The 26,373-nt window shown below is 40.1% G+C and overlaps 2 protein-coding genes across 3 annotated transcripts in view; one reads left to right on the top strand and one right to left on the bottom strand.

Moving 5' to 3' along the window:
• The first annotated feature begins 1,847 nt into the window (after positions 1-1,847).
• On the top strand, positions 1,848-4,318 carry LOC137664907 (toll-like receptor 1). Its single transcript, XM_068403542.1, is given in 2 exon segments — positions 1,848-4,278; positions 4,281-4,318. Coding segments are annotated over 2 exon segments (2,454 nt in total). The 5' UTR covers positions 1,848-1,862.
• Positions 4,319-9,849: 5,531 nt separating this feature from the next.
• The window catches only part of KLF3 (KLF transcription factor 3), a 29,162-nt gene continuing 12,638 nt past the window's right edge, over positions 9,850-26,373 (bottom strand). For both annotated transcript variants that reach the window (XM_068404114.1, XM_068404113.1), the window contains 4 exons: positions 20,443-20,938; positions 19,840-19,990; positions 15,045-15,205; positions 9,850-13,878 (listed from right to left, as the gene is read on the bottom strand). In XM_068404114.1, the coding sequence (XP_068260215.1) occupies positions 13,697-13,878; positions 15,045-15,205; positions 19,840-19,990; positions 20,443-20,938 (990 nt within the window). In that variant the 3' untranslated portion in view covers positions 9,850-13,696. The remainder of the gene's footprint in view (positions 13,879-15,044; positions 15,206-19,839; positions 19,991-20,442; positions 20,939-26,373) is intronic.

Raw genomic sequence — 26,373 nt, 5'->3', positions numbered from 1 at the left:
TACAGTGTGGATCATCCCTTCTTGCAGTGTATGGGATAGCATGAACAGTAAATTAAAACACATCTGGCGATGGAGCATGGACCATTGTTTTTTTCTCCCTTCAGAAAATTTCTTGCTTTGTTGCTGACAGCCCTTTTGCCCGGGGGGAAGTTCCTCCAGATAGTTCCAGATCGAAGTTTATTTGAATGAAGAGGTTCTTTCCCAGCCTGGACCCTGAAGAACAGCATCAGCTGCTCTTTGAAGGAAGCTGGGTCAAATTTCCTTGTCTTGGTTCATCTTGTGAGTGATATTGTACTGTGACCAACCATCCCAGCTTCAGTTCTATTCTGTACTCAGATACCCTAGTACAACTTTCTGAAGACAGAATTTGACCTCTCAATTGGATTCTAGTGAGGTAGAAATTTAAACTTTACTGATTTATTCTTTTATTGCTTTTGGTGATATTATTACACATATTTTTGCCTTACTTATTTGAAAGAAAACTTGATTAAGCTTGGTAGGAGACTTGGAGGGGGAGGGATGAGTTTTGATATCAGTCAGTCAAATTACTGGGGACTAACACATGTTATAACCTAGAACTAAAAAATAGCCTTTTGGTTTTTATTTAACAAAATATTACATAGGGGCAGAATTTTAAAACTTTGGGTTTTTTTTTCAAACAAAATCAGCACAGGAAAAAAAATTGGGGCTGTTTATCTCCTGAAATAGTTTATGAGTTGCTCATACTTCAGGTTGTATTAAATGCTTGATGATAAGAAAGTAATGTGCAGGTCATGCTTTTTCATGATGGGAGTGATGCCTCTCCAAAGCTATGTAGGCTATTGGTAGACATGACCATGGATTAATTCTACTGGACCATTTTCCATATCCACAAAATCTTTCCCTCCCTGGGCTTTTTGATCCTTAGAACTAGACTCATTGTCCCTCACAATTTCCAGAGAGGTTCTTCGTCAAGTTGCAACTGTGGGGTAATTTGGAAAATGTAGGAAATTTCCTAGGACACCTAGGAAATCCTGGATTCTTTGGAAGTGTCAAGTGTTTTCTTTCAGATTTTGGGTACCACTGCTTCATACATAGTGTCCGGTTGTGCTGTGATTTTCCTGTTAGTATGCTTTTGGACAGACTGGCATTACAATATTCATGAGACAGTAAAATTCCTCCTCAAGCTTCTTGGCTTACTGAAAAAATGGACCCCCTATGTCTTTGTGCTATAGCAAAGACAAAGCTGATCAGCTTCTCTGATCAGCTGACCCTGAGAAGGGTGCGTAGCTGTGTCCTGGGTCTTTGGGGTGTGAAGAGGAATATCCTTTGGCTCTTCTGAGCAAAGAGGTTGCTTTTGCACCAGTTCCTGAGGGTCCATGGGGCTTTTGGAGTTCTGTCCCCAACTGTGTGTGGACATGGGGTGTAGGGAAAAGCAAATGGGAGGCTTGTTGTGTTCTTCTTCCCTCCTAAATGCATTGATGTCTGTTTGTACCAGTTTTGTATTTTTCAAGATTGTTGAGAAATTTGTATTTCTTAACATCTCTGTGTTTTTTTAACATACCACTGATTGTATTCCTCACATTGTAAAGGAATTAATTTCTACTTAACTGAGAAAATCAATAATTGCAATTAAAGAATGGGGTTGAGGAAGATTGATAAGAACTTATAACAGGAGTATGTAAAAATAAAATTTTTACTACATAAATTTTGTATTGAATTTTATTTTAGCAATAAAAAGCAAATTCAACAGTTCAACAATTTCACCGAATTCCATGTGTTTTCTTTTCATAGGGCTGGACTCATCACTGAGACATATTGAACAGAAAACAAAGATATACTTCTGTGTTTGTGTAAAAAAACAAGATAAACTGGAAAGCATAATGAGACCCCTTACAAATATCTATGTCTTTGCTTCTGTCTTTACATTCATGCTATGGAATAATATCCAGCCAACTGTGGAAAATGAATTTATTGCAAATTATTCAAGTAGTTTGCTAACTAATGTTCCAAAAAACATTCCAGTCCATATTCATGTATTAGATTTATCACATAATAGGATCTCTGGACTTAGTATCTCAGAATTTATTTCTCTTTCTGACCTTCAAGTATTAAATCTTTCTCATAATCTAATTACAGAGTTTGACTTTAGCATCTTCATTTTTAATGAGGATTTAGAATACTTAGATTTATCTCATAATAATATTTTGAAAGTTTACTGTCAAACTCTTGCATATCTTAGACATTTAGACCTTTCTTTCAATAAGTTTACTGCCCTGCCCATCTGTCAGGAATTCAGGAACATGTTTTGTTTGGAGTACCTAGGATTAAGTGCCACGATGATACGAAGGTCAGACTTCAGGTATATCACGCATTTGCAGCTGCACACTGTCTTCCTAACCTTAGAAGATTTTTCTCTTTATGAGCCTCAGAGTCTGACAGCCTTGAATACAAGGAGCCTCCATATTGTTTTTGCAGCAACACAAAACTTCAGTTTTTCCCTCTTGTATGATGGAATGAGCACTTCAGAAAACTTAAAAATAGTTAACTTAAGATATACGTTGAGCAACAAAGATTTCCCCTCTCCTTCTTTAACGCTTCTGAAGAAAATCAAGACAACAACTCTGATGCTTGACACTGTGGACTTACAATGGGCTATCATTTTGCAAATTTTCCTGCTTATTTGGTATTCACCTGTGGAGCATTTGACTGTGAGAAATTTGACTTTTCGGGGACCACTGGAGGTGCTGAATGAATATGAATTTCTACCGTTATTAAACTCTCTGGAACAATTAATTTGTTTGAGTGGCTCCATGAAAGCGCTAACGTTGGAGCACGTTCGTAATAAGGTTTATTATTTCAACCAGGAGATTCTATACAAGCAGTTTTCAGAGATGAATATTGCCAGTTTGACAATATATGATGCATGTATGCCGCACATGCTTTGCCCCAATAGAACAAGCTCATTTCAGTATTTAAATTTTTCTCACAATGCCCTTACAGATGAATTGTTCCAGAATTGTGGCACTCTGACAGATCTGAAATTACTTATTTTGCAGAGGAATAAATTTGAAAGCCTTCCGAAGGTAAGCTTCATGACCAGCCATATGAAATCACTGAAATATCTGGACATCAGCAGCAACTTGCTGCGTCACGATGGAGCTGATGTGCAATGCCAGTGGGCTGAGTCTCTGACAGAGTTGGACCTGTCCTCAAATCAGTTGATGGACTCTGTGTTTGAGTGCTTGCCAGTCAACATCAAAAAACTCGACCTACGAAACAACCAGATCTCCAGCGTCCCCAAGGGGATGGCTGAGCTGAAATCCTTGAAAGAGCTGAATCTGGCATCGAACAGGCTGGCTGACCTGCCGGGGTGCAGTGGCTTTACGTCCTTGGAGTTCCTGAACATAGAGATGAATTCGATCCTCACCCCATCTGCCGACTTCTTCCAGAGCTGCCCAAGGGTCAGGGAGCTACAAGCCGGGCACAACCCATTCAAGTGTTCCTGCGAACTGCAAGCCTTTATCCGTCTGGAGAGGCGGTCTGGGGGGAAGCTGTTTGGCTGGCCGGCGGCGTATGTGTGCGAGTACCCGGAAGACTTGCGAGGAACGCAGCTGAAGGACTTCCACCTGATGGAACTGGCTTGCAACACGGTGCTCTTGCTTGTGACAGCTCTGCTGCTGACACTGGTGCTGGTGGCTGTCGTGGCCTTTCTGTGCATCTACCTGGATGTGCCATGGTACGTGCGGATGACGTGGCAGTGGACGCAGACGAAGCGGAGAGCCTGGCATGACCACCCCGAAGAGCAGGAGACCGTTCTGCAGTTTCATGCGTTCATTTCCTACAGCGAGCGCGATTCGTTGTGGGTGAAGAACGAGCTGATCCCGAACCTGGAGAAGGGGGAAGGCTGTGTACAACTGTGCCAGCACGAGAGAAACTTTATCCCCGGCAAGAGCATTGTGGAGAACATCATTAACTGCATTGAGAAGAGCTACAAATCGATCTTTGTGTTGTCTCCCAACTTTGTGCAGAGCGAGTGGTGTCACTATGAGCTGTACTTTGCCCATCACAAATTATTCAGTGAGAATTCCAACAGCTTAATCCTCATTTTACTGGAGCCGATCCCTCCGTATGTTATCCCTGCCAGGTATCACAAGCTGAAGGCTCTGATGGCAAAGCGAACCTACCTGGAGTGGCCGAAGGAGAAAAGCAAGCGTGCCCTTTTCTGGGCTAACCTGAGGGCAGCTATTAGCATCAACCTGCCAATATCCTTTGAAGCAAATGAGGAGCAGAGTGATGTTGCTCTACTAGTAGTATAAGTCAGTATGTGAATAACTGACTTAAGTGTCTTGCATTAAATTGTGTTAATTTTTATATTTTTTTACAGCAAAATGTACTTGTGATACATACAGAAATTGCTATTGCTTATTCTAGTCATGAAAGTAGTCAGAAGTCTTCTGTATTTGCCCATCATCAACAAAGAGAAGGAGAGAGACATTTTCATAGTGAATACACTGATTTTTGTAGACTTGGCTTGCCTTTATTTTGGACTTTGCCCATTGATTCTAGGCATATTCAAAAGTAACAAAAGTAGTGGTTGGTTCAATGTCATCAGGACTGTCAAGGCATGCATTTAATCTTGTTCTGACATGGATGTTGTGTGGTTAAGGTGGAAGGGATCTGCTTCCTTGGGTTTAATTAAATAATACAAAGAAGAAGAAAACTCTTGTTTAAATCCTTTCCTGTACATTGGTATAGTAGATGTCAAGGGTACAGTATCCCTACACCTTCAGACCTCACTGGGCCTTGTTACAAGTCTGTTTTCCCTTCCTAGAAGTCTTTCACTTCATCACAGAGAGTTTTTCTGGGTAAGATCTGAAAGTTGGAGCCATTAATCTCTGTTTAATATTCTACTTCCTTTGCTGTACTAAACATTCCCACTTGCCTAGATTTACCTACCAAGTCATGATTTCATAGAATTTGCTATTTGTGATATTCAAAATAATAGTTAATAACTGAACTTATGAAATTTTTTATAATATTATCATATTGCTGCTTTCTGCTATGGCCATATCAAGCTATAGTGGTTTGCTTGTTTTTCCTGTTTTCTAAAACGTAGTTATATATTTCAATAAAATATTTTTATTATGAATGCTTTCAACTGTAAGAGGACAAAGAAAAATGAGATGCCTCAATCTATTACCATTTCATTACAAAAATTTCCCTCAATTGTGCCACTGCACTTGTTCTGTTAAATTATAAAATATATTTTATTGCTATCTCTCTGCAGCAGCTAATAAGTAACCTACATTATAATGTAGTTTTATAGGTATTTAGAATACTTTTTATGTGTTAATAATGGGAAAACCCCTCATATTTATAGAAAATTGGCAATACTGCAAATGTACAGTAGGAAACAGAACTTGCACAACCAATGAGAAAGAGTGATATTACCAGAACTGTCACTGACTTAGATCGTTTATTAAACATTTAAATTCAGAAGCTTGATGTTTGGAGGTAAATCCCCTTTTATCTCCAGACTTTCACTGAACTCTGTTTCCTTGCCCTTTTATTAGCAGGTGCTGAGGGTCAACGCACAGGTGAAAAAGGAATAATTTTCATTGGGAATTAACTTCTCTGCTAAAATCAAACTGATTAAACTAATGGTATTTGCTGATAGGAGACATCTAATCATTTGCTGTGCTTGGGTTTAATTTGACAATCTAATAAACCTCTCATTTTTTATCTGTTATTAAATTTCCTGGTGTCATTTCACTGGTGATGAGGAGTTGTGTAATTATACTTGCTGCTTAATGGAAACGCAAAGCCCTCTGATCACAGGCATGAGAGGCACACGTAAGAGGATGTGATCCTTGACACTTGCCGAGGCGGCTGACCCAGCGCCTGCCAGGCGTGTGCGGTGGTATCCAGATGAAGCAGTGGATGGGCAGCGACAGGGGAGCTTCCCCGCATCCAGAGGTGCTGAGATGCCTCTGTGCACCCACCTGCCAGCTCAAGTTAGCTGGGTATCGCAGTAGGATGCTGGGTGCCTGGCTCTAAATGTAGACCTTTGGCAAGAAGGGCTAAACATAGAATCATAGAGTCAGAATGGTTTGGGTTGGAAGGGACCTTAAAGATCATCTAGTTCCAACCCCCCCTGCCATGGGCAGGGACACCTTCCACTAGACCAGGTTGCTCAAAGCCTCATCCAACATGGCCTTGACATGTCTATTAAGTCTTAATTTCAGGTGAAGGGAAGCTGGCTACTGACTTGTTTGATCTCCCCCTTCCCAAACCCAGGACCAAGTTTTCTTTGTGTACCTTAGAAAGGGCTGCTAAACTGTCAGTACTTCAGTGGGAGCTGGTGGATGTGGCATGCTTGAAAAGTAGGTTATTTATGATGAGGGAGATGTCCAAAGACACAGAGGAGCTTAGTGCTCTGCAGGAGTTCGAGTCAGGAAGGCTTTACCCTACCCTGACTCACTCATGCTTCATGGCAACCCAACGCGGCAGCCAGGGGCATCGGGCACAGTGAAAGTGCATCAGAAACCTCGTGTGCCAGCCAGCCAGTTATGCAGGCTGTGAGGCGCTTTCCACAGAAGTATTGATGTTAAACCTGGGGCTGCAGCCTGAATGCACTGCTGCAGCTGTGATGTTTCCTTCTTCACAGGTTTTTCCCACTGTACAGCATCCCTCTGGGTGCAGGTTCTTCACTTCCTCCGGAACATCGCTGCCTGCTCTTAGGCGGTTACCTGGCTGAGCCTTTAGTGACTTCTTCATTTCAGCTACAGCCAGAGTTATATCTGTCTGTAATTTAAGGCTTGTGTGCTATACAGCTCTCAGGTACTTAAGGAACTCTTACAGTTGCAGAGGCCAGTGCACATTAAGCTGGTTGGGAGTTTTGTAGCCTTTACCTCTCCAGGGCTCCCCTGTGCTTTACAGCGGAGAATGCAACCAGAAAACCTGTGCCCCTCCTTCCCGAAAAACTTCTCCCCCTCCCGAGCCTTACAGTCTGAGCATATGTTTAGCATTCACACTTACTGCTAACGTTTTAATAGGCACATATTCTGTTCTGTTTACTAGACAAGAAAAGAGGAAGTAAAATTTCTCAATTCAGGCTTTCCGGTCTCTGTAATGCATCAGCAAACTGGGTTTTATGTCCTAAATAATGTCCAGGGTCTGGGCCATGGAAGAGTCCCTCACCTTTAAGACTGTTCTGAAACCTAAGTTGTATGTAGGTGTGAAAGAACTAATTTTGTTTCTGAAGTCTCCGAAGTATGCTGTTTTTGGATATTAACCTTTATACTCTGTCCTTCCTACCTCACAGATCTTTCATGCACATGCCAAATATTTCAGTTATTTACATTCTGTACCATACCCTATAACCCTATAGCTGCTTAAAATACACTTCTGAGTTCCTTTGATAAAGCAGATTCTTTTTGGTGTTGTTTTGGTTTTGTTTTTTTTGAGTTAGCATTTGACAGTGTTTCTCATCACTTCTCTGTTGGAACTTCCATTTTCTTCTTCCCTGAAACTCTGTTTCTGTTCAGAGGGTACTTAAAGTATTGATTATTTTTTGTTTTGGCCTAATCTAGCAAATTCTTTTCTTCACAGGTTTTTATGAGGCACTGTGCTATTGAAGATTTTTTTTAAAAATGTATTCATAGAGGTGTTTTTCAAGAAGTTTTCAAGACTTAGAGGACACGAGTATCTGGCTGAACTCTTGAAATACTGTCATGCTAATGTCCATATTTATAAAAATGATGTCAGGTGCTGCTCTCACTGAGCTCATTGTACATGAAAACAGCATAGTGTATCGACTTTGTTAGTGTTCGGCCAGACCAGTGTTTTAATCATAAAGGATGTGTTAAACGTGTTTTTACGGCTAAAACTTGCAGTAGAGATACAAAGATCAGCCTTGAATTCTTGAGCAGATTTCTGTGCATGACAGGATCTGAGTCAGTGACAGAAGGTAAGACAGAGGGAACAGCTTCCTCTCTTAACTGTGAGAAAAGTAGGATGTTCTTAAATTACAATCTCATCAATTTAAATTTTGCCATTTTCTCAGACCGAGGGTGACACCCAGTGGCCGATTAATTATCACTGAATATTTCCTGAAAACCATCGCTCATGCTAGAATACATACAAGGCGTTTTGCCTCTTAGGAAAACTGAAATAAAGAATCCCACCAGCCCAGCAAGTGCAGGAGCCTCTTGCGGGTGTGCGTGGTCTAGAGGACAGGTCCGGATAAGCCCTTGCTCCTGGGCCCGTGGCTGTGACTCGGTCCCCTGCGCCATCGTCCCTCCTGCTGAGTGGGCTGTAGAGTGCAGATACTGGCTGGTTCGCTAACGAACAAACCTTATAAATCAACAGCATGATGTGAGCACTGGCTCTTGCTTTACAATGAGCAATCCTTATTTTCAAGTGGGAAGCCAAGATATGCAAGCCGGTCGTTTTCTCACATTCTGTTTGCTGTTTGCAGGGTTTTATTTTTATGCCTCATTTCTGCTGTACCTGCTTTCCCTTCTGTAGATCACCACACCATAGCGTGGGTGCTCCCGAGGCTGATCTGCTGGGTCCCAGGCAGCAGCACACCAACATCCCGATGCAGTTGCCTCAGCAGGAGTGGAAAGTGTTAAGAGATGCATGGTGAATTCAACTGGAATCACTGTTTTTAGGCACCTGAAAAGGTGTGAAGAAATAAACCCCACTCTTCAGTCGGCTCTACATGGCATCATGTCTCAGCATGCCTGTGGGTGTGCCCCGAGGTGGGCAGGGTTTGTGCGCATCGGTGTGTTGGCAGTCTGCATCTGCGCTGGCGCCCTGGCCTGGGAAAGGCGCAGACAGTGGTTTTGAGAGTGATAAAAATATGAAAACTTGCATGTTTGATGCTCCAGACCCGCCAATAGACTGTGTACTGCCCAGATGAGGAGCGGGTACACTATTTTTGTGTTTGCCACTAAGTGCACTGCTGGGCATGGCCACTCCACAGCACAGGAGCTAGAAGTGCAGGTGCTTACAGACAGCGGTTGCAATGCCTCGTGCTCCTGCCCTGCCTGCTCCTCCCCTCAGCCGTGTGTGGGGCAGGTACACATGGGAGGCGTGCACGGGCGCTGCAGAATCATAGAATTGTTTTGGTTGGAAAGGACCTTTAAGATCATCGAGTCCAACCATTAACCTAGCACTGCCAAGTCCACCACTAAACCATGTCCCTAAGCACCACATCTACACGTCTTTTAAATACCTCCAGGGATGGGGACTCCACCACTTCCCTGGGCAGCCTGTGCCAATGCTTGATAACCCTTTCAGTGAAGAAATTTTTCCTGATATCCAATCCAAACCTCCCCTGGCGCAACTTGAGGCCGTTTCCTCTCATCCTATCGCTTGTTATTTGGGAGAAGAGACTACACCCTCCTCACTACAGCCTCCTTTGAGGTACTTGTAGACAGCAAAAAGGTCTCTGAGCCTCCTTTTCTCTAGACTAAACAACCCAGTTCCCTCAACTGCTTTTGATAATACTTGTCCTCCAGACCCTTCACCAGCTTTGTTGCCCTTCTTTGGACTCACTCTAGCACCTCAATGTCTTTCTTGTAGTGAGGGGCCCAAAACTGAACACAGGATTTGAGGTGCGGCCTCACCAGTGCCGAGTACGGAGGGATGATCACTTCCCTTGCCCTGCTGGCCACACTATTTCTGATACAAGCCAGGATGCTGTTGGCCTTCTTGGCCACTTGAGCAGGAAGGGCCATCCAAAAACCCAGGGGCTCCCACATGCTACCTGGAGCCACAGGGATCCCTGCGCATACCCCTGACCCTTGTACCTGTGTTGTTGCTCTTTGTTGTACAGCGTATGATGACATGACGACAAACAATATTCTGAGGGTTTTATTAACAAGTATAATACATATGCATTGTATACTAAATATAGTACGGGGACTGTACAGTACAAATGTATATTCACAGCTTGATATGACAAAATGTCATTACTGAATTCCCATTGGACTACCAAAGTAGAAACAGTGAAAGTACATTAAACATTCACATCCTTAGTAAGAAAAGATTACCAAAATGTCTCCATATATTTGCAAGTTATAGTAATGCACGCTAGAAACCTTTAATTACCCATTCAGTCTTATTAGCTTATAGAATATATTACATTTTATTAAAAAATTTCTGCATAGTTTATACAAGTATTAAAGTAAATATAACATCCCTGCTATATTTGCAGGTGAGAGATGCTAAGCAGAAAGATTATTTTGACCATCTAATATTTAACGTCCATTAAAAAAAAGTGCTAGTATCTGTATCTGTAAAATATAATGAAAACTGGTGTAGCCCTCTTAAGATATGTAAAATGCTTTGTAATTTTTTATAGAAAGGATTTGTGTTCATCTACATGTTGCTAACCTTGACAAAGACAACAATGTATTTGGACATGATGTGGCATTACAAAGATCCTTGCAGAATGGTGGTGTATATTTAAATAAAACCACACAGAGTAATACCTGCTTAGCTTTTTGCAATTGTCTTAGAAACTAGTGATTTATTATAATCAAATGGCTTAAACAGGCACTTTTTAGTAAAACAGTATTACCTGTTGCACAGTGCAATACTGCTAAGGGAGGAGGTGGGTTTTTAAAATATACGTGTTCTGCAGGATTAGGGTTTTCTTTCTGTCTAAACTGGCTTCTCCTTGGGGGAAAGATGGAAGGACTGGCTTTAAAAAGTATTTAGTTTTGTCTATTTAAAAATTACAAGATACCACTCAAATCAAAGTTTGCTAAAATGAATCAATGAGCCAGTTAAGATGTAAATTCACATTTTTGGCTAAAAGATGAAAGCGTATTTGTTTGTGACTTTTTTGACATCCCACGAAAAGACACCACAGACACAAGTGAAAGATCCTATAAGCAAGGCATTTACGAGAAATAATCTCAAATATTTATATTTAATATTTAAATTTCTGTTGTCCTAAAGCACAAGGCACACAGATAAAGATATTGTAAAGTTCTATTGAATCTCCACTGTATTTGTCCCCACCATTGGCATAAATATTTTCAGGAAAGAGGTACATAGGCTAATGAATGAACGTGGTAAATAACCTAGATTAAATTCTGCAAAGCAACTCTTAGTTACAAAGAAGTTCTGCTTTTAGGGTACCTCATTTTAGGTTTCTAATTTAAAAAAAAAAAATAAAATATTTTGTGAAAGGCTTACAAGAGAAGTAAGAGCATTGGAAAGAAATGTTCCTTAAACATCCCACATTTTATACATTTGCATTTGGACCAGTTGCCATTAAGCTTATTTTCATAGGATCCCATCTGCTTTCTTCCCTAGAATATAACAGAGAATTGTTTTCATCCCAGGATACTCAATGCCTGTAGACTTGACTGATGCAACAGGGGCTCCACACAGCCTCTCAGTCAGTGATGTGTCTGCATTTATGGAACTGCCATTAAAACCTAGAGCCTAATGAAGGAGGCCAGTTCTGCTATCGCTGACAATATCCAATGAAAATCCCCATTCTACAACAGCTGCTCATTAATATCGTTCTCTTCCCTGCAAGTTCCTCAATGTTAGTAACAACCCAGGCTACCAAAAAATGACCGATTCGTCTCCCAGGTTTTTCAGCTCCATAGATAAGCAGATGAGGGTGAGTTACAAGAAGGCAGATCTGCTGTAACTTCCCTCAGTCCTAGTGAAGTGGCGAGGATGTATGGTGGTCTAACAGAGCATATAGATCTTCCTCACAAGAGCTTTGCAGCAACACTCACAGCCTCCCTTTGCAAATCCCCGTTGTCCCCTTTGTAGACCACACGTCCAGGGCTCTACTCCTTAAATAAAATTGCCGGTTCCATGTTCCCACATGTAAGATTTGTTACACAACTGGAACAATACTTTGCATTTCACAGCAATCGCTGTAGGAACGTTTTTCTCCAAGAAGTACAGATCCTCTCCTTCTCTCGTTCTATGGGTATATGGATGTCAGCAGAACAGCTGGTAAGCTCTTATCCAAGGGAGGGCTCTTTGCACGTAAACTCCTGCATCTGCAAAATTGTTTCAGTTTGCCGTTGGACTCCACAGGATGTAGCACACCCTACCTGCTCCATAAGCTCAAATATACCCACCTGCAGATGGACACTCCACCTGCCTCCTCCTGGAGAGTTTTATGAAACTTCTCCTCCCCTCACCCCTCCATTTTCCAGTGGGTTTTTCCAAGAGAAATGGAAATATGACTCCAGTATCTTTAAACTGCAGGGAATGGTGTTTACCTTATGGAGGGGAAAGCAGGAAAATGCACTGGTGCGTGAGAGCCTAGAGGAGTACAACCCGTTCCCCTGCAGTGCCACAAGTCTGCCAGCTAATAAAGACAGAAACCTGCCTTTCAGTGGACTTCCAGAGACAGCAACATTTCTAGGGTCAACTGCAGGTTGCTTGAATTCAGTTTATTTTCTCTATTGAGTTGTGTTTGCTAACTGACATGGCAGTTAAGTCTTGCTGATGTGATATTTTAATGCAACAGACACATCCACAGGAATGCTTAGTCTACCTAGCGCTGGGAGACTACCAAAGCCACAAATCAGTTATCAAATGCATGATTTGGTATACGTTTTTATCTAAAACAGATACATGACTCAATTTATCGTCAGAAGAGCTTCATACCTGATGCCATCTTCTCATAAAAATATTGTGGATTAATAATTTTAAATACTGTAGTGTATTAAAGTGGCACTGGCAACAATACAGTTCAAAGCATTTTTAACATAACAATTGCTATTTTCTGAGGTACAGCAAAAAGAAAAAATATTTTGAGTAGAGGAAATGTAGGGGAGTGATTGTAGAGGGATACTCTATATCCCTAAAATGAGGTGCGGCAGGTTTCTATGAATATCATTTAATGCCATGTCACAGGAGAGTACCATGTGTGTTCCATCCATACACTTGCACAGAAACCATACATACAGTGTCACACAAGGTCTTCATTTAACAAATCCACCAGGGCATTATGCAATAAAAACAAGGATATATACTACACTATAATACAGAGGACAGATGACATTGGTTTAGATGCACAATATTACGTATAGACCAATTCCTGCCAATTTTTCTTCTTGACTGGGGTAAATGATAACTGTGACTCAATCTTTCTGTGAAGTAATTATATTGCTTAGGTTTATTTCTACAGTGTTAATCATTCTTTGGGCAGGGGGGATTTCTGAATCAGGTGCCTTTCTAAAACTGTTGTAATAACCACATTGCAGAAATCAACATGGTTGGGAGAGTCCATTCATTGCATTGTTGAGCATAAAATGAGAGTGTATCCCTTACAGGGCACATAAATAAAAGTCTCTGGCAAGGACTAGCATTTTGGATATTCCATAACATTTACTACTTTATCAGTATATGTTGGGCTGATTATATGAAGAAACTAACAAAAGCTGTTAGTTTACAAATTCCCTTATTCACAATGGAATACATTAAACATACTGTCTGCAGAAAAGGGTTTGCTTAGCATCCCTAGGAGAAAAAAAAAAAGTGTTCACATTCTTTAGGTCTGACCCGTGGCAAGGACATAGAAGGGTTAGATAACATCTGTTACTGACCATACGTAAGCTTTTAATGGTATAAACTGAGAGATTCAGACCAGCTGAATCCAAATTAAAATGCACGTGTGAAAAAAAGAAAAAGTGTGACAGGAGTCAGGGACTGAAGACATTCAGACTAGCATGTGGCGTTTTCTGTGAAGAGCAAGATGGTCCGAACGTGAAAAGCTACGGTCACAGTCTGGGCACTGAAAAGGTTTGATTCCTGTGTGCTTGCGGAAATGCCGCGTTAGTTCATCAGAACGAGCAAACTTCCATGTGCATCCCTCCCAAGTGCATTTGTACGGTTTTTCACCTGGAAAAAGAAACACAGAAGTGGGGATTTCAGACACAAACACATCAGTTAAATATCTGACAGATTTATCCTCTTGCCTTGTCAAATTTCAGCACGTACTTTAATGCGTACACAAAAAGCCTCCAAACAGCACTGGGCCGCAGAGTACTCTGTGCTACAAACTGTGTAGGCGAAGTTAACAGGTGAAAAAATTGTTTCCTGCCACAACTTATTTTTTGTTTCTCTGCTCCTCCCTCTGCCATATTAGCACTTGTTTTGTCTCATCAAGCCCAGAAGTATGAAGGTTTAAGGATCTGTTCAAGTATTTTCAAAACCAGGACCTCATATTCTAGATTAGCTGGGGAAAAAGACTGGTGCTACCATTCAGCACAGCAGGTAGAAATCTTGTTGTGACCTCTTAAAGTTACTGTAGTATAAATAACTGGCACCACTGTCACAAGTAGCTCAACTTTAAATCTCTCTCAATCATTACTTTCTAATATGTCATCCTCCTCCTCCTTAACACCATTGTGCTGCCCAACAAGTAAAGGGCTGGCTTGTGTAGAGATGCAAGACACATGAACCGGGCTTCATTTTACCTAAAAGTGTCACATATCTTTGTAAAAACCTGGGATGTACATACATACATTCAACATGCCAAGATGAACATTTCTGTGGAGAAGAGAGATGGGGATATGTTTACTGGAACACTCACTCAGAAAAGAGCACGATTAGATCAGTGGTTAGCATGTCCACATGAGCCAGATGTGTTTGTATTTGGCACACGATCCAGACTTTTGCAAATGGGCTACTCCCATGGAAGTCCCAGTCAAATTTAACAGTGATGTAAGATGTGAGGTAGTGCAATTTCAACTGGTGTTTACAGGGTGTGCAGAATGAGTAATCTGCAAGCAACTGGACAGAAAATGAGCAAAGAGCCAGTGACTGTAAAGCATACCAGCAGACACCATGACCCGGCTTTGGCTTACAGTCTCTTCTTGTGGGTTTTTCCTGCTACATCCTCTGTCTTTTGCTCAGCCTATAATGATACTCAGAACAATGCCAGATCTAACTTCTATCATTTTGTTATTTATACCTGTGGTCACCTGGCCATTAGCACAAACTAAAAGCTTAGTCTTCTGTTTTACCATAGACTTGATGAAAGAAAAGCATAGCAATGCTCAAACCTGTATGGGTTCTTCTGTGAGCTTTCAGATGGGAGCTTTTAGTGTAGACTTTGTTGCAGCCTTCATAATCACATCGATGTATTCTGCGTTTTCTTTGCGTGTCCGGAGATTCCACAGGTAAAGGTCTCTTTCCTGGCTGAACTATAACTGAAGGGTGATTCCTGCAAAGTCGAATTGAATGTTAAAAATGAAAAACATTTAGCACAGCAAACCTCAGCTAATATGATTCATGACAGAGCCCTTTATTCACTACCATTCTGTCTCTTGGCAGAAAGAACAACATTACATGCATGTCGAAAAATTCAAGAGGGTTTAGCAAATTTCGTGTATTCTAGCAGTAATATTTTTAAATGTTTACTCACTTTGCGGCATGATTTAGCCATTTTTACTACTCTAGCTTTTTTTTAAACTTACAAAGGAAAAATTCTCTTCAAAGCTCTGTTTTTCAGTCAAACCCAGATTTCTCAAACTCTCAGTTCATAGTGAACTTTTCTTGTATTTGTTCACAGTTTTTCTTCTTCCTTCAAATGTAACTAATTTGCTTGTAATTGGGAACAGCTATTCCATATTATTGAAGAAATTATATCTTTAGGGTTTCAAAGCAGAACTCAATCTTTATTGTTCCAGCCACTCCTTTAGAGAGTACTTAAGAATTTCCTGTTTGGTGCTGGCAGGAGGGTGCGGCCTCCCTATACCACTGACGTCAATTCCTAAAAGTAGAGTTTAGCCTGTGTGGCACACCCACAGGATGTCTGAAGTTGTCCCTCCACCTTCATAAACATCATTTTTCACTTTTGAAGCCCACAGGTACAGTGCAGGTAAGACACGTACTAACTACATATGGACTTCTATGACAAATAAAAACCTAAACACTCACGCCTGTGAAAATACATCGAGCTTCTTGAAAGGTATCACTGACTGTGGGTATGTAGGTTTGAACAACACCCCTACTGTAGAACTGGGGACAATCTTGATTCTTTCTCCCATGTCAGTATTAGAAAAGGAAATAAATATGTTCTTCAAAAAGGTAAGCGGCATTACAAATCTTGCCCCCTCACAAAGTTGCATTTTTCAACCCGTTAGCAGATCTGTATCGGCACTTTTAATATATTTTTTAGCTTTGAACTGAAACTTAAAATATAATGTGCACTTATTAGCAGTCCTTGTTGCAAAACCAGCTCCTCCATGTGATTGATAGAAATAAGGTTTCTAGAACTCCCATCTTTTCTCAGTTACTGTATTTCACATTTCTTTACTGATCAAATTACATTTTATAACACTAGGTTGTATTAGTTACTTAAACCAAGTTCCTTTAGGGGCCTAATTTTCAGAAATGCTGAATGGCTACTTCTCTCGGCAAAATAAAGGGCACGTGCTAAAGATTCTTTGGTTAAAACAAAAAAAAAAAAAGACTTATCAAGCACAGCAAAGAAAATCTTGTGTGTGGTTTAACAAGAAAAAAAAATTTCTATTACTCTCCACAGCAGCAGGATGGAAATTACCGATGTGGGAAAAGTTTCATTCTGTTATTCATTCTGTTATTCGAGTTACAAGCTTGAAATTGGGAGCCAAATTCTCTTTCTCTTTGGGTGTTTCTGTGACTGTTGAGTGATGTACTCTTTAACTATACATTAAGTCTAGCTAAAAATATTGTAATGGCAGGAAACTCCAGATGTGATGTTAGACACAGATGTACAAACTCTTAAATAAGAAAGGCAGGCTTTTAGCTTCAAAAGAAATCCTTCTCTAAAGCAATGCTGTTGCATACTACTCTTTTTGGAGAAGCTCTGGCTTAGGACACCAAGTAAACTCGGTTTAAATCTTCATGTGCAGAGGCTAGTCCTGGACATGGTAACATCTGGAAAAAGAGAGAAAAAGGATACTGGCTGTGCACTGTTTGTGATGGTTTTCAATCTAAGATCGTGTACATAACGCGCTGAGAATTTGTCTCTGTCTCGTTTTCACTTTAGAGGAAAGGAGGCTGGGAAGACTACAGAATGTTATCAATAATCAGATTAGGGTGTGGCAGTTTTAAAAAATGATTAAGGTGGTGTCAAAAATCAGAGGTAAATATTAAGTGCCAATAATGAAAGCAGAGCCCTAATTCTTTCATTCCCTATTACACAACCCGACACAAATTCATGTAAGTGTAACCATGTAAGAGTCACTCTTTAACAGATAAGAGCATCTTCCAAAAATGTTACAGTATCAACAGCTTTTCCTCCTTCTTTACCAACAGACCACACAATGTTGGCAGCATGAGTTAGACTCTGATGCTTGCACTCACAAGAACACAACGTTAATAAGGCTTCTTATATTTGGTCAGAGATTATTGCCTCAAGTTTGATTTTAGAAATAACTGCATAGTTATGTAAATTATCAGACCTGCTAGAAAGTCCAGCAATCCCTATGGAAATGCCAGCAGCATTATATATGTAATGCATATGCCAAAAACTAACACTAAAGCAAAATCACTCACTTAAAAGTGAGACTGAGGGTTTTCTATGCCCCATTAATGTAGTTTATGTGTCTGATTAGCACACTTTGGGCAGTTGGAATCTATGAAAAATGATTTAAAAATCATTGCATAGCTGTAGCTTATAATGCAGAGAGAGAGGCTGATGAAGCTGTGACAATGGGAAATTTTATGAAGGTCTAGGTCTCCCATCTTGTAACTTGTGTGATTTGTCTATGTGTTTTTTTCAAGTGATAAAAAGATAAAAACTAACGTTTACAAACTTCTTGTTGCAGATACAGCAGAATGTGAACTTGAATGGGCTGGCTTTAGGAACGAGCAAGATCTGAAGCTCTGCAGGATAGCTAGGAAGCAATTTAAGCCACTGCAATGTGAGGACAGGGTCTCCATAAACATAATGCTCTGCATGGGCAAGCAGAGGAGATGCTTTGCAAATGTGGACTATTCAAATGGTTTTGTAACAATGCTACCTACAGGTTATATGAAATTTTATGTTCTTTGCTCAGCGGATGGGTTTCCTGTGGAAACTGGCCTCATTGGGAAATAATTAATGCAAATCACTAATGCAGGTGACATGTCTGCAGAAGTCCCATCCCTGGAGGAAGGGTGTGGTATCAGCCAGGACCAGCACCTCCTGGTTTCCTCTTGTTAAAGAGGCATAACAAAAAACAAAAGTAAACTGCACCATTTGATAGTCCTGACCTAGCAGAAGTTAGTTCCAAGTACATACAGACCTGACTCCCGTATGTGGCAGGTCCATTATGGAGATAAGTAACCATCTAGTAAACATGGAAGCTTACTATTTTATTATGTTTATTATAATAAAACATGTAAGGTTATTTTTACATAAACAGCATACTGTTTATGAAAGCTAGCTGGCAACTAGTCAACTGTCATTGTGCCCAGAAAGGCAGAAATGGTGGAAGTACTGAATTAAATGTCAATCACAGTTAATTGCAAAGAGCCTGCAGTCTGGAACCCGCATCTAAGCTGGTTAGAAACTCGAAAATGAGGAGGGGTGCCCACAAGAAGGCTGTGCAGAACACAGTTAGCCCTGGAGCCGTGTTCTGCCTTCTAACCTGGGCACAGTCATGAGCAGGAGGAAGAGGCTGCCTTCTGAAGGAAACGCAGAAAATGGCCCGTCCCATGCTTTCTCTCTCTTTCTGAATCACCCTGCATGTAAACACTGGTCTGGGGGGTCTGGCTGGGAGCCCTTTTTCTTGGCTCTAGGAGGTGAGGTCTTGTACAACTGCTCGGAGGGCGACGGCGAGCAGGAAGAAAGGCCAGAAATGGATTCTGAGGTCATATACCATGAGCCCAGCTCAGCTGCCAACTTCAGCTCCTGCCAGAGCCACACCGGCAGCCTGCATGCCTGCCCAGAGCACTGCTATCTGAAGGCTGAGCTGGGCTCTAGGCAATTCCATGATTTTGGTAAGTTGACAGAATTTTTCCTAGGAAAAGGGGAAATGGAAGGGTGCCCATGGCTCCTCAAGTACTTCCTGAGCATTTTTAAAATATTTCCAATATTAAATATTTCCAAAATATTTAATATTTTCCAATAAAAAGCTTCTGCCTCAGACTTCACTACTTCTAGCCCTTGCTCTGCCTTCTGCAAACATGACTGTTTTAAACCCCATTAGTACTGTGATCCAGTGGCCCCAGCAACAGTTGTACCAGCACAATGAGTTGGTACTGGGGTGGAAACAAGCGGCTAGGGAGGAGAACGAGCTTCAGGAACTACTTGAGCTGCCAAAAAAACCCACCCATGGAACAATGGTGCCAGGTAAACATGGAATTTCACTGGATATATACAGAACTTGTAGGTCTGAGGAGTTTCTTTCCACTGAGTAGCCAAAATTTCTTAAAAGACAAAAAAGTCCTCCAACAAAAGAAAGCCACAAGAATATGTTTAAAGAAAGGTATTTTAGGTTAATATAAATACAGAGATCAGGATGAAATGTCTTTACAGTATTTTTCCAGTTTGCTGCTGGTTTTAGATAAAGAGGTATCACTGGCTTACTGGGAGTTCTACTTTAATTGTAAGATTGGGACTAGCATTACTTTAGAAATGCATTATACAAATAGCAGATCTATGTGGTTGTGATGTAGAAATACGTATCAACTCCTGTATTGCTAAAACGAGGGAAAAAAGTTGAAATCACATCTCACACTGGCAGTGGCAGGGAGGATGTTCTTCTGTATTTTAGCACGTGCTCTAAAGCACAGTGACTCTCCCTCCCCCTCCTCAAAATTAGTAACTGCTGCAATGAACAGCATTTTATTCTTCTGCTGATGTTGGGACCGCTGTTAGCCACTTACTCTTGCAACATTACTTGCTGGGGAGACAATGAGGTCATCACTGGAGGTGACATTTGTTCAGGATAGAAATCAGTCTTCGATGGTTCACTTCCTGGCTCCACTTTGATCGCTTTCTTCAGTGTAGGCTTCTCATAGGACTCAATGACAGGCACTGTATGGGGGAGGGTAGAAGAGGGAAGGCAACGTATCAAAAATATGGAGAGTTATGGAAATAAAAAATATACGTAAAAATCTATAGTTAAAACAAAAGAAATCCCCCAGCTCTATATTTAGTGCACCAATTTATGCTAAAATACAAAATCTTCCAGTTTTAGTCTATCTCTTGATGAACTATGATTCAAAACAATTCTATTAATTTTCATCAGTCCAACATTTTTATCAGTCCAAATCTCAGCAGATAAACAGCTTTATGCAGGTATAAATCAGAACAGAATATGACCTTGGTAAAGTGTTTACACAGTAAATTCTATGCCCGCATATTTTAGAAGAATAGGGATTATGTTCCATTTCCTAAAATGTGAAAAACACATGAAGAGGTGCCTAGATATACAGTTATTTTCCCAGGATGAGAGGGCATAGAAAAGAAACTCTGACAACACCAACCTTGCATGCTACTTGGAGTTTCCATCTCATCTGCAAGAACGGTGGACACCATGATGGGCTGCTGAAGATGGGGAGCATACATAAAAGGAACTGGCTGGACCACAACAGGCTGGATAACTGGGAGTATTCCAGGGCTTCTCAGTCCATGGCGTGAAAGAGCAGCAGCCATTACAGGTGGGATTGTTATTGGCATGGAAATAGGCTGTACTCCTGGGGGTGATGGTGTGAATTTACTGAGAGGTGAGCTGGGTGAGGACAGAGTCAATCCAGGTGAAGTTCTCCTATGCACAGTCTGAAATTTTAGGGGGGAAGGAGAACTTCCACTTGAAGGTGGTGAGCTCCGTTTGTTCACCGTAAGGTCTACTGGCTCCATCTGGATTCCATTTGATAGTCCTTCGGGGTTTGAGTAGAATTTATTGTGCAACATACTCGGTGTAGAATAAATGACGCTGTATTTGTTTGGCTTCATTTGGTCCATGTAATTGGACGGGTATGTCTGTCAGAAGGAGTGGAAAAAAATAAAGAAAATCAAATAATAAATCATAACACACACAATTACTGCTGAAAAGGAAAGGCGGCTAATAAAACTGTGGCAAAATGAAAAAGTTTCAAGAAAGCACTTTAATGTACTTTCTAAATAAAAGTGAATTAAATAAAGCTTAAGATTTCAACACAAAGGAAGTTATTCAAGTACTGATTCACTGTTTCAGAAGCAATGTAAAACAGATGATGAAAACAAATCCTCAAGATTTACTCAACTCTCCCTCAAAAACTGCTTTTCATGTACTAAACTGCACATGACTTAACTGACTTGGGAGATACATGGTGCTATGCTCAGCATATAAGTGTATACTGAGGAACATGAAGACAAGCAAGTGGGGAGTTAAATTGGACTTAGAATTGCAAGTAATGGGCCCCCATCAGCTGCTTAAGTAATTGGAAAACAATCACCACTAAAGCAAGACAGTATGTAGCTGAACCCTACAAGCAATAAAAAATACACAGCTGAACTATTTAAGTAATGGGTGAGAAACTCAAGAGTGCAAAAGGTAAATTCTAAACTTTTTTTTTTTTTTTTTGAGAAATAAAGCTGCTAACTAGCCAGTCTGATTTTGGAAAACTAGTACAAGGATAAACATTTGGCATGTTGGAAGACTATTCCTGTTAATGGTAGCTAGCAGTTCTCATGATAAGATCATGTAAACCCCAAAGCTAATCTTGACCTATGTGACAATCTCCACATTTTAGTGAAATAATTTTTGTAAACCAAGTATTAACATTCATTGCAGAGTATAGTATTATTAAACAACTATCCAGATCAATTTTTCATTTAAAAAGTGTTGAAAACTGAGGTGGTTTACTAACAGGTAAGTTAAATGGAAACTGATGTGATGTTCTCACATAGCAGATAGACATAGAGAATGCAATCCACACAGTTGTTTAGCCCTCAGATGTTGTCCATTTTTTGAGATAAAATACTATCTTTGGATTCTAGGTAAGCAAAGCTTCATATTAAGGCTAAGCAGTTTCCCACTAATATTAAAAAAATGAATTCTTTGGCATCAAAAAGACTTTGATGAGTGAGATTTAAAAAATGTTCAAAATGGTAGAAAGTGAAACAGATCAGAAATACAAAACTACTGGATTTTTATGCAATCATTTCCATGACATTTAAATTATCTTTTTCTTGGGGTGAACTTCTATCAATACGTCTTCCTGATTTCTTACCTCTGTCTTTCCTGTGAGGGACAGTTAGTTGATTTTAAATGTCAACGTTAACTAAAAGTATTTTTGCAAAATGACACAAATGTATTTTTCTTCTTTTCAGTTATTGTTTGAAACAGTGAGTTTAGACAATATTGAATTTTCCTGCTGCATTCATAGCACTGTGATGAGAAACAACGAAGCTGAGTCACCTATTCCATAAAATACTCAAATAAACCAGCATACAAAAATGGCGATTAATCTTCAAACACTAAATATTGCATTAAAACCTCTGAAACTTTATTTATTCTCTTTATGACTATTGTTACAAATTCAATCTATAAAAACTTTCATCTTTGATGGTAATGGGTTTCTCAGAATTCTATTAAAATGCCATTACTGCAAGCAATGCTGGCTAAAACAGGTTCTACAGATTTGCCACCACTGCAGAGCCCAACGACAAAATTATTAGCATTCTAAGTGATGAAGGCCACTGAATATTGATAGAGTTTAATACTTAACAGTATTTAATACCTACTAAATCTGATCAAGTTATGGTCATAGGCAAAAATACAAAATTTAAATGCATAGGAGATATTAAGTACTTCTGTTAAAATTGCTGTTATTGGTTTATCACACAAAGTCTACTCAGCTTCAACTGGAAACCTTCCACCACTAAGCATCAGAGCATTTACAGTGCGCTGCAGGTTTGTCAAGGATGGTTACAAGGTCACTACCTACAAGCATTTCTTTCATTGAAAGAATACTAGAAAGGAAAAAACATATGCAATTTAAATCTTAGGGAATGTTTTCTGTCAATGAGTCTATTAAAGAACGAAGCACCTCCAAGCTGTAACCTTACAATATAAACAGTTATCCTCTTTCAACTCTTCAAGTAACACCAGGTGTCTGTGTTGAAAAAAATATCAAACTATTAAAATGTTGTGCAGAGAACTGTAAACTGGAATAGTTAAATAAAATATATTTAGACACAGCAAGAAATACTTTTCAAGAATCAGGAAAAAAAGAATTATGTTTTTAAAAAGTGATTATTTTAGGGACTTGGTATTTTACCCCATACGCCTTGCATTATTTTGCATAGAAGGTTTTCATTTTTGTAATTAGGCTGGCACAGATTTAACATCAGCTATTTTTTCTGGCAGTTTGGGGAAGTGGAATCAGTTTTCTAAACTCTTCTTCTTTCTGAGCTTTTAATTGCTATGTTTCTATCTGAACTGCAGACAAAGTTGTGATAGAAAAATGTGGTGCAACAAATTATCTGTGTTGGGAACAAAAAGGGTGGAAAAGATGAGAAGGGGGATGCTAGAACAATCAAAAGGAGAATATCTGCTGCCAATCAGACACTGATTTGGTGGAAAACAGTTTTGCTTCACTATCATTGAAGTGTAGTTGAAAGCCTGTTAGTTTGCAGCAAGTCACACTCAGGCCTATCTCCTAGTCCTAAAGTTAAGCCTCCTGTAACTTTTAGCATAGCAAAGCTTCGGTTTCTAGCTGGCTGGGACACAGCCATTGCCATTAGGTTGATATGAACCACTGCTTGCAAATTTGGAAGTCACTGTCCCTTTCTTTGCCAGGGAAGCAGACAGTACCCCTTGGGGGATATGGGATGGGAGAGTAAGGAAGACTTCGAAGTCCCTTTCTGTGAATAGGGAGCATTAACAATAGCAAACAAAAAAAAAGCCCAACTACCCCTGTTTGGTTTTCTAAATGCCTCCAACTGCAGAAGCAGGAGTGTACTGCATAGCCTGCAAGAGCAGTCTTTTCTCGCCTGTCCTAGAACTTATGTGAAGTATTCTGGTGAAACAACAGAAAATTAGATATCATTGCTCTGTTTGCCTAAAGTGTTTAAGCTGATACATTTTCCTTGGATTTCTACTGTGGGAATTAACAGTGTATGTAGGAGTTCGGTCTGACTTGGATTGAAAAAAACCCAACAAATTCCCATTTCCTGTAAATTCTGCATTCTTAAACAGCCCTGTGCAGAATGGTATGTCACTATCACCATAAAGATGCACGGTTGTATTTCAATGCATATTCTTTTACAGTCTCTATCTAGCTTTTTTACGTTTTATATCATCACCTTCCCTCTTTGGGCCTTACAAAGCAATTCATTTACCTTTCCTTGCTGCTTGTCCATAATAAAACCCAGAGCACTGAAACCACAAAGAAACTGGAAAATAAATCAAAGGAAATTCTAACATTTTTCAGTCATATCCATGTGGCTCATACAATTAAATCAATAAATCCAAAAGGAGAAAGAATCACCATGCTTTTTTTCTTGACAAGCTATGAAGAATAAAGACTGGCCAAATATGTCACAAGCACACCCTATCACCACCCAGAAGACTGCTGCTTCCACAAGGTGACATTATCAAGCACTAGTCTGATTGCTAAATTCCGTTACACTGCCACAGTGAAACATCATCTTTGTTGTACAGGCGAACAGATTTTGAAGCAATTCACCAAATCTTTTATACACTACATAACCATATGAATTTGGCCCTCTTGGAAAAACAGAAACAGGTAAAGAACCTGCTTACCTACTTACACGATTTGACAAATCAGTATCATGTTAAGAGGATGAACAGTATTTAATCCAAATAGTGGCTAATACACGAAAAAGCATTCTCACCACATGAAATTTGTACTCCAGTACACTGCTTACTCAACCCCTCATGTAGCACACAGCTATCTTTAAAAAGGGGTGAAACAAGTTGTTTTGGGACTGATGGAAGGGCAAAGAAAAATTGTTTATTTCAATTCAAAGAAAGATGGTAACACATAAAAAAGCAACTTCTTTCACTAAACAGTAACTGGTATTTGTCCTAATGTTTAAAAAGTCCTCGCAGCAAATATTTAGGTAGGACTCAGATGAGTTTGTCACCAGTTCATTAAGAACTACCATTAAATGTGTTCAATAATTCAATTCAATAAATAGCATGAGATGTTGGTAGAGTGATGAAATACTGTGGGTGCAAGCTTCAGTCATCTGAGAAGTATAGTTAATCCTTTCAGCCACACACCCTGAAATACAGTGGTGTCAAAACCATAATTTGTTTCCTTCTCCCATCCCAACTAATGGGATTTTTTAAAGACAGACTTTATACCCATGGACAGTGTATGTTCAGGTAAAACAATGAGTAATTCCTAAGGGGCTTCATTTAGTTTGGTCTCTAATGATACTATCAGAATGAGAGGTACAATACAAATAAATCCTGATTTAAGAATCCTGAGTTATGTCAGCCCACAGTGAACTGAATGCTATGCTCAGGACCTCCAGAACATCACACTAACAGTTCCTCTTTCCTTCCACCTTCTCAAAAGAAGGTCAAGAAAACTAACACACCCAGTGGCTGCTATCTTTTCCTATGTCCTCTTCATACCACAATTCCTCCCTTAGAGGTGTTTCCAAAGCAGTTTTTGCTGGGGAGCTGAAGCAAGACCAAGAAGTGCTAGGGAAGGCAGGACCTCCAGGGCTTGGGGCTAAACAGTCTGTGTATGTACAGAAGCTGAAACACACACACTCCTCAGCCGGAGGGAAACCAGAGTAATCTCCATGAGGGGAACCTCGCTCAAAAAATAACAAAAAGGAAAGCATACAGATTTGGTAAAATGCTCTGAGTAGTCTCTAACAGCTGGTCAGAGTGATGACACTGAGTTATAAGAACACCCAAGATGACTCCAGAGGTCCAACGCACGGAAGGTACCACACCTCTGCAAGGAGCACATGGTACAGAATAAACATTTGGAACTACAGTCTTGAAAGGACTTGGCTCAGAAATGTTCCCTTGTTCTTCTCACTGCAGTTTTTCCTTTATCTGCCAGTCCAGGGAAGACTGCTCACTCCTCTCCTGGTCAGCCTGTCCGTTTTGCAGAAGCACACAGTTGTCTGGGGCAAGATCTTGTGTCTCTTGTGCATCATCCCAAGCCCCTGCAGAACCCTCTTTGGGAGATGAAGGCAGATGCGTACAACAGACAGCCCACAGGGTCCCTATAGTGATTTTCTGTTATTCATGTAATCAGACTTTTATTATAAGAGTGGCCCATTTTACGCCTTTGATGGACACCATTAGATATCCTTAGATAATCGTAGATAATCACCACTGATCTTAATAAGGTTATGCAATAATTGTGATTGAGGTGACAGACTGGCCAATACTGAGGTTCTTTGTTGACCCAAATATTGCAGTTTGTCATACTTACACC

The sequence above is a fragment of the Nyctibius grandis genome, chromosome 6 (genome assembly GCF_013368605.1).
Source record: "Nyctibius grandis isolate bNycGra1 chromosome 6, bNycGra1.pri, whole genome shotgun sequence".
Classification (NCBI taxonomy): domain Eukaryota; kingdom Metazoa; phylum Chordata; class Aves; order Nyctibiiformes; family Nyctibiidae; genus Nyctibius; species Nyctibius grandis.
The sequence above is the reverse complement of the archived record's forward strand: the minus strand, read 5'-3'. Positions and strand labels throughout refer to the sequence as shown.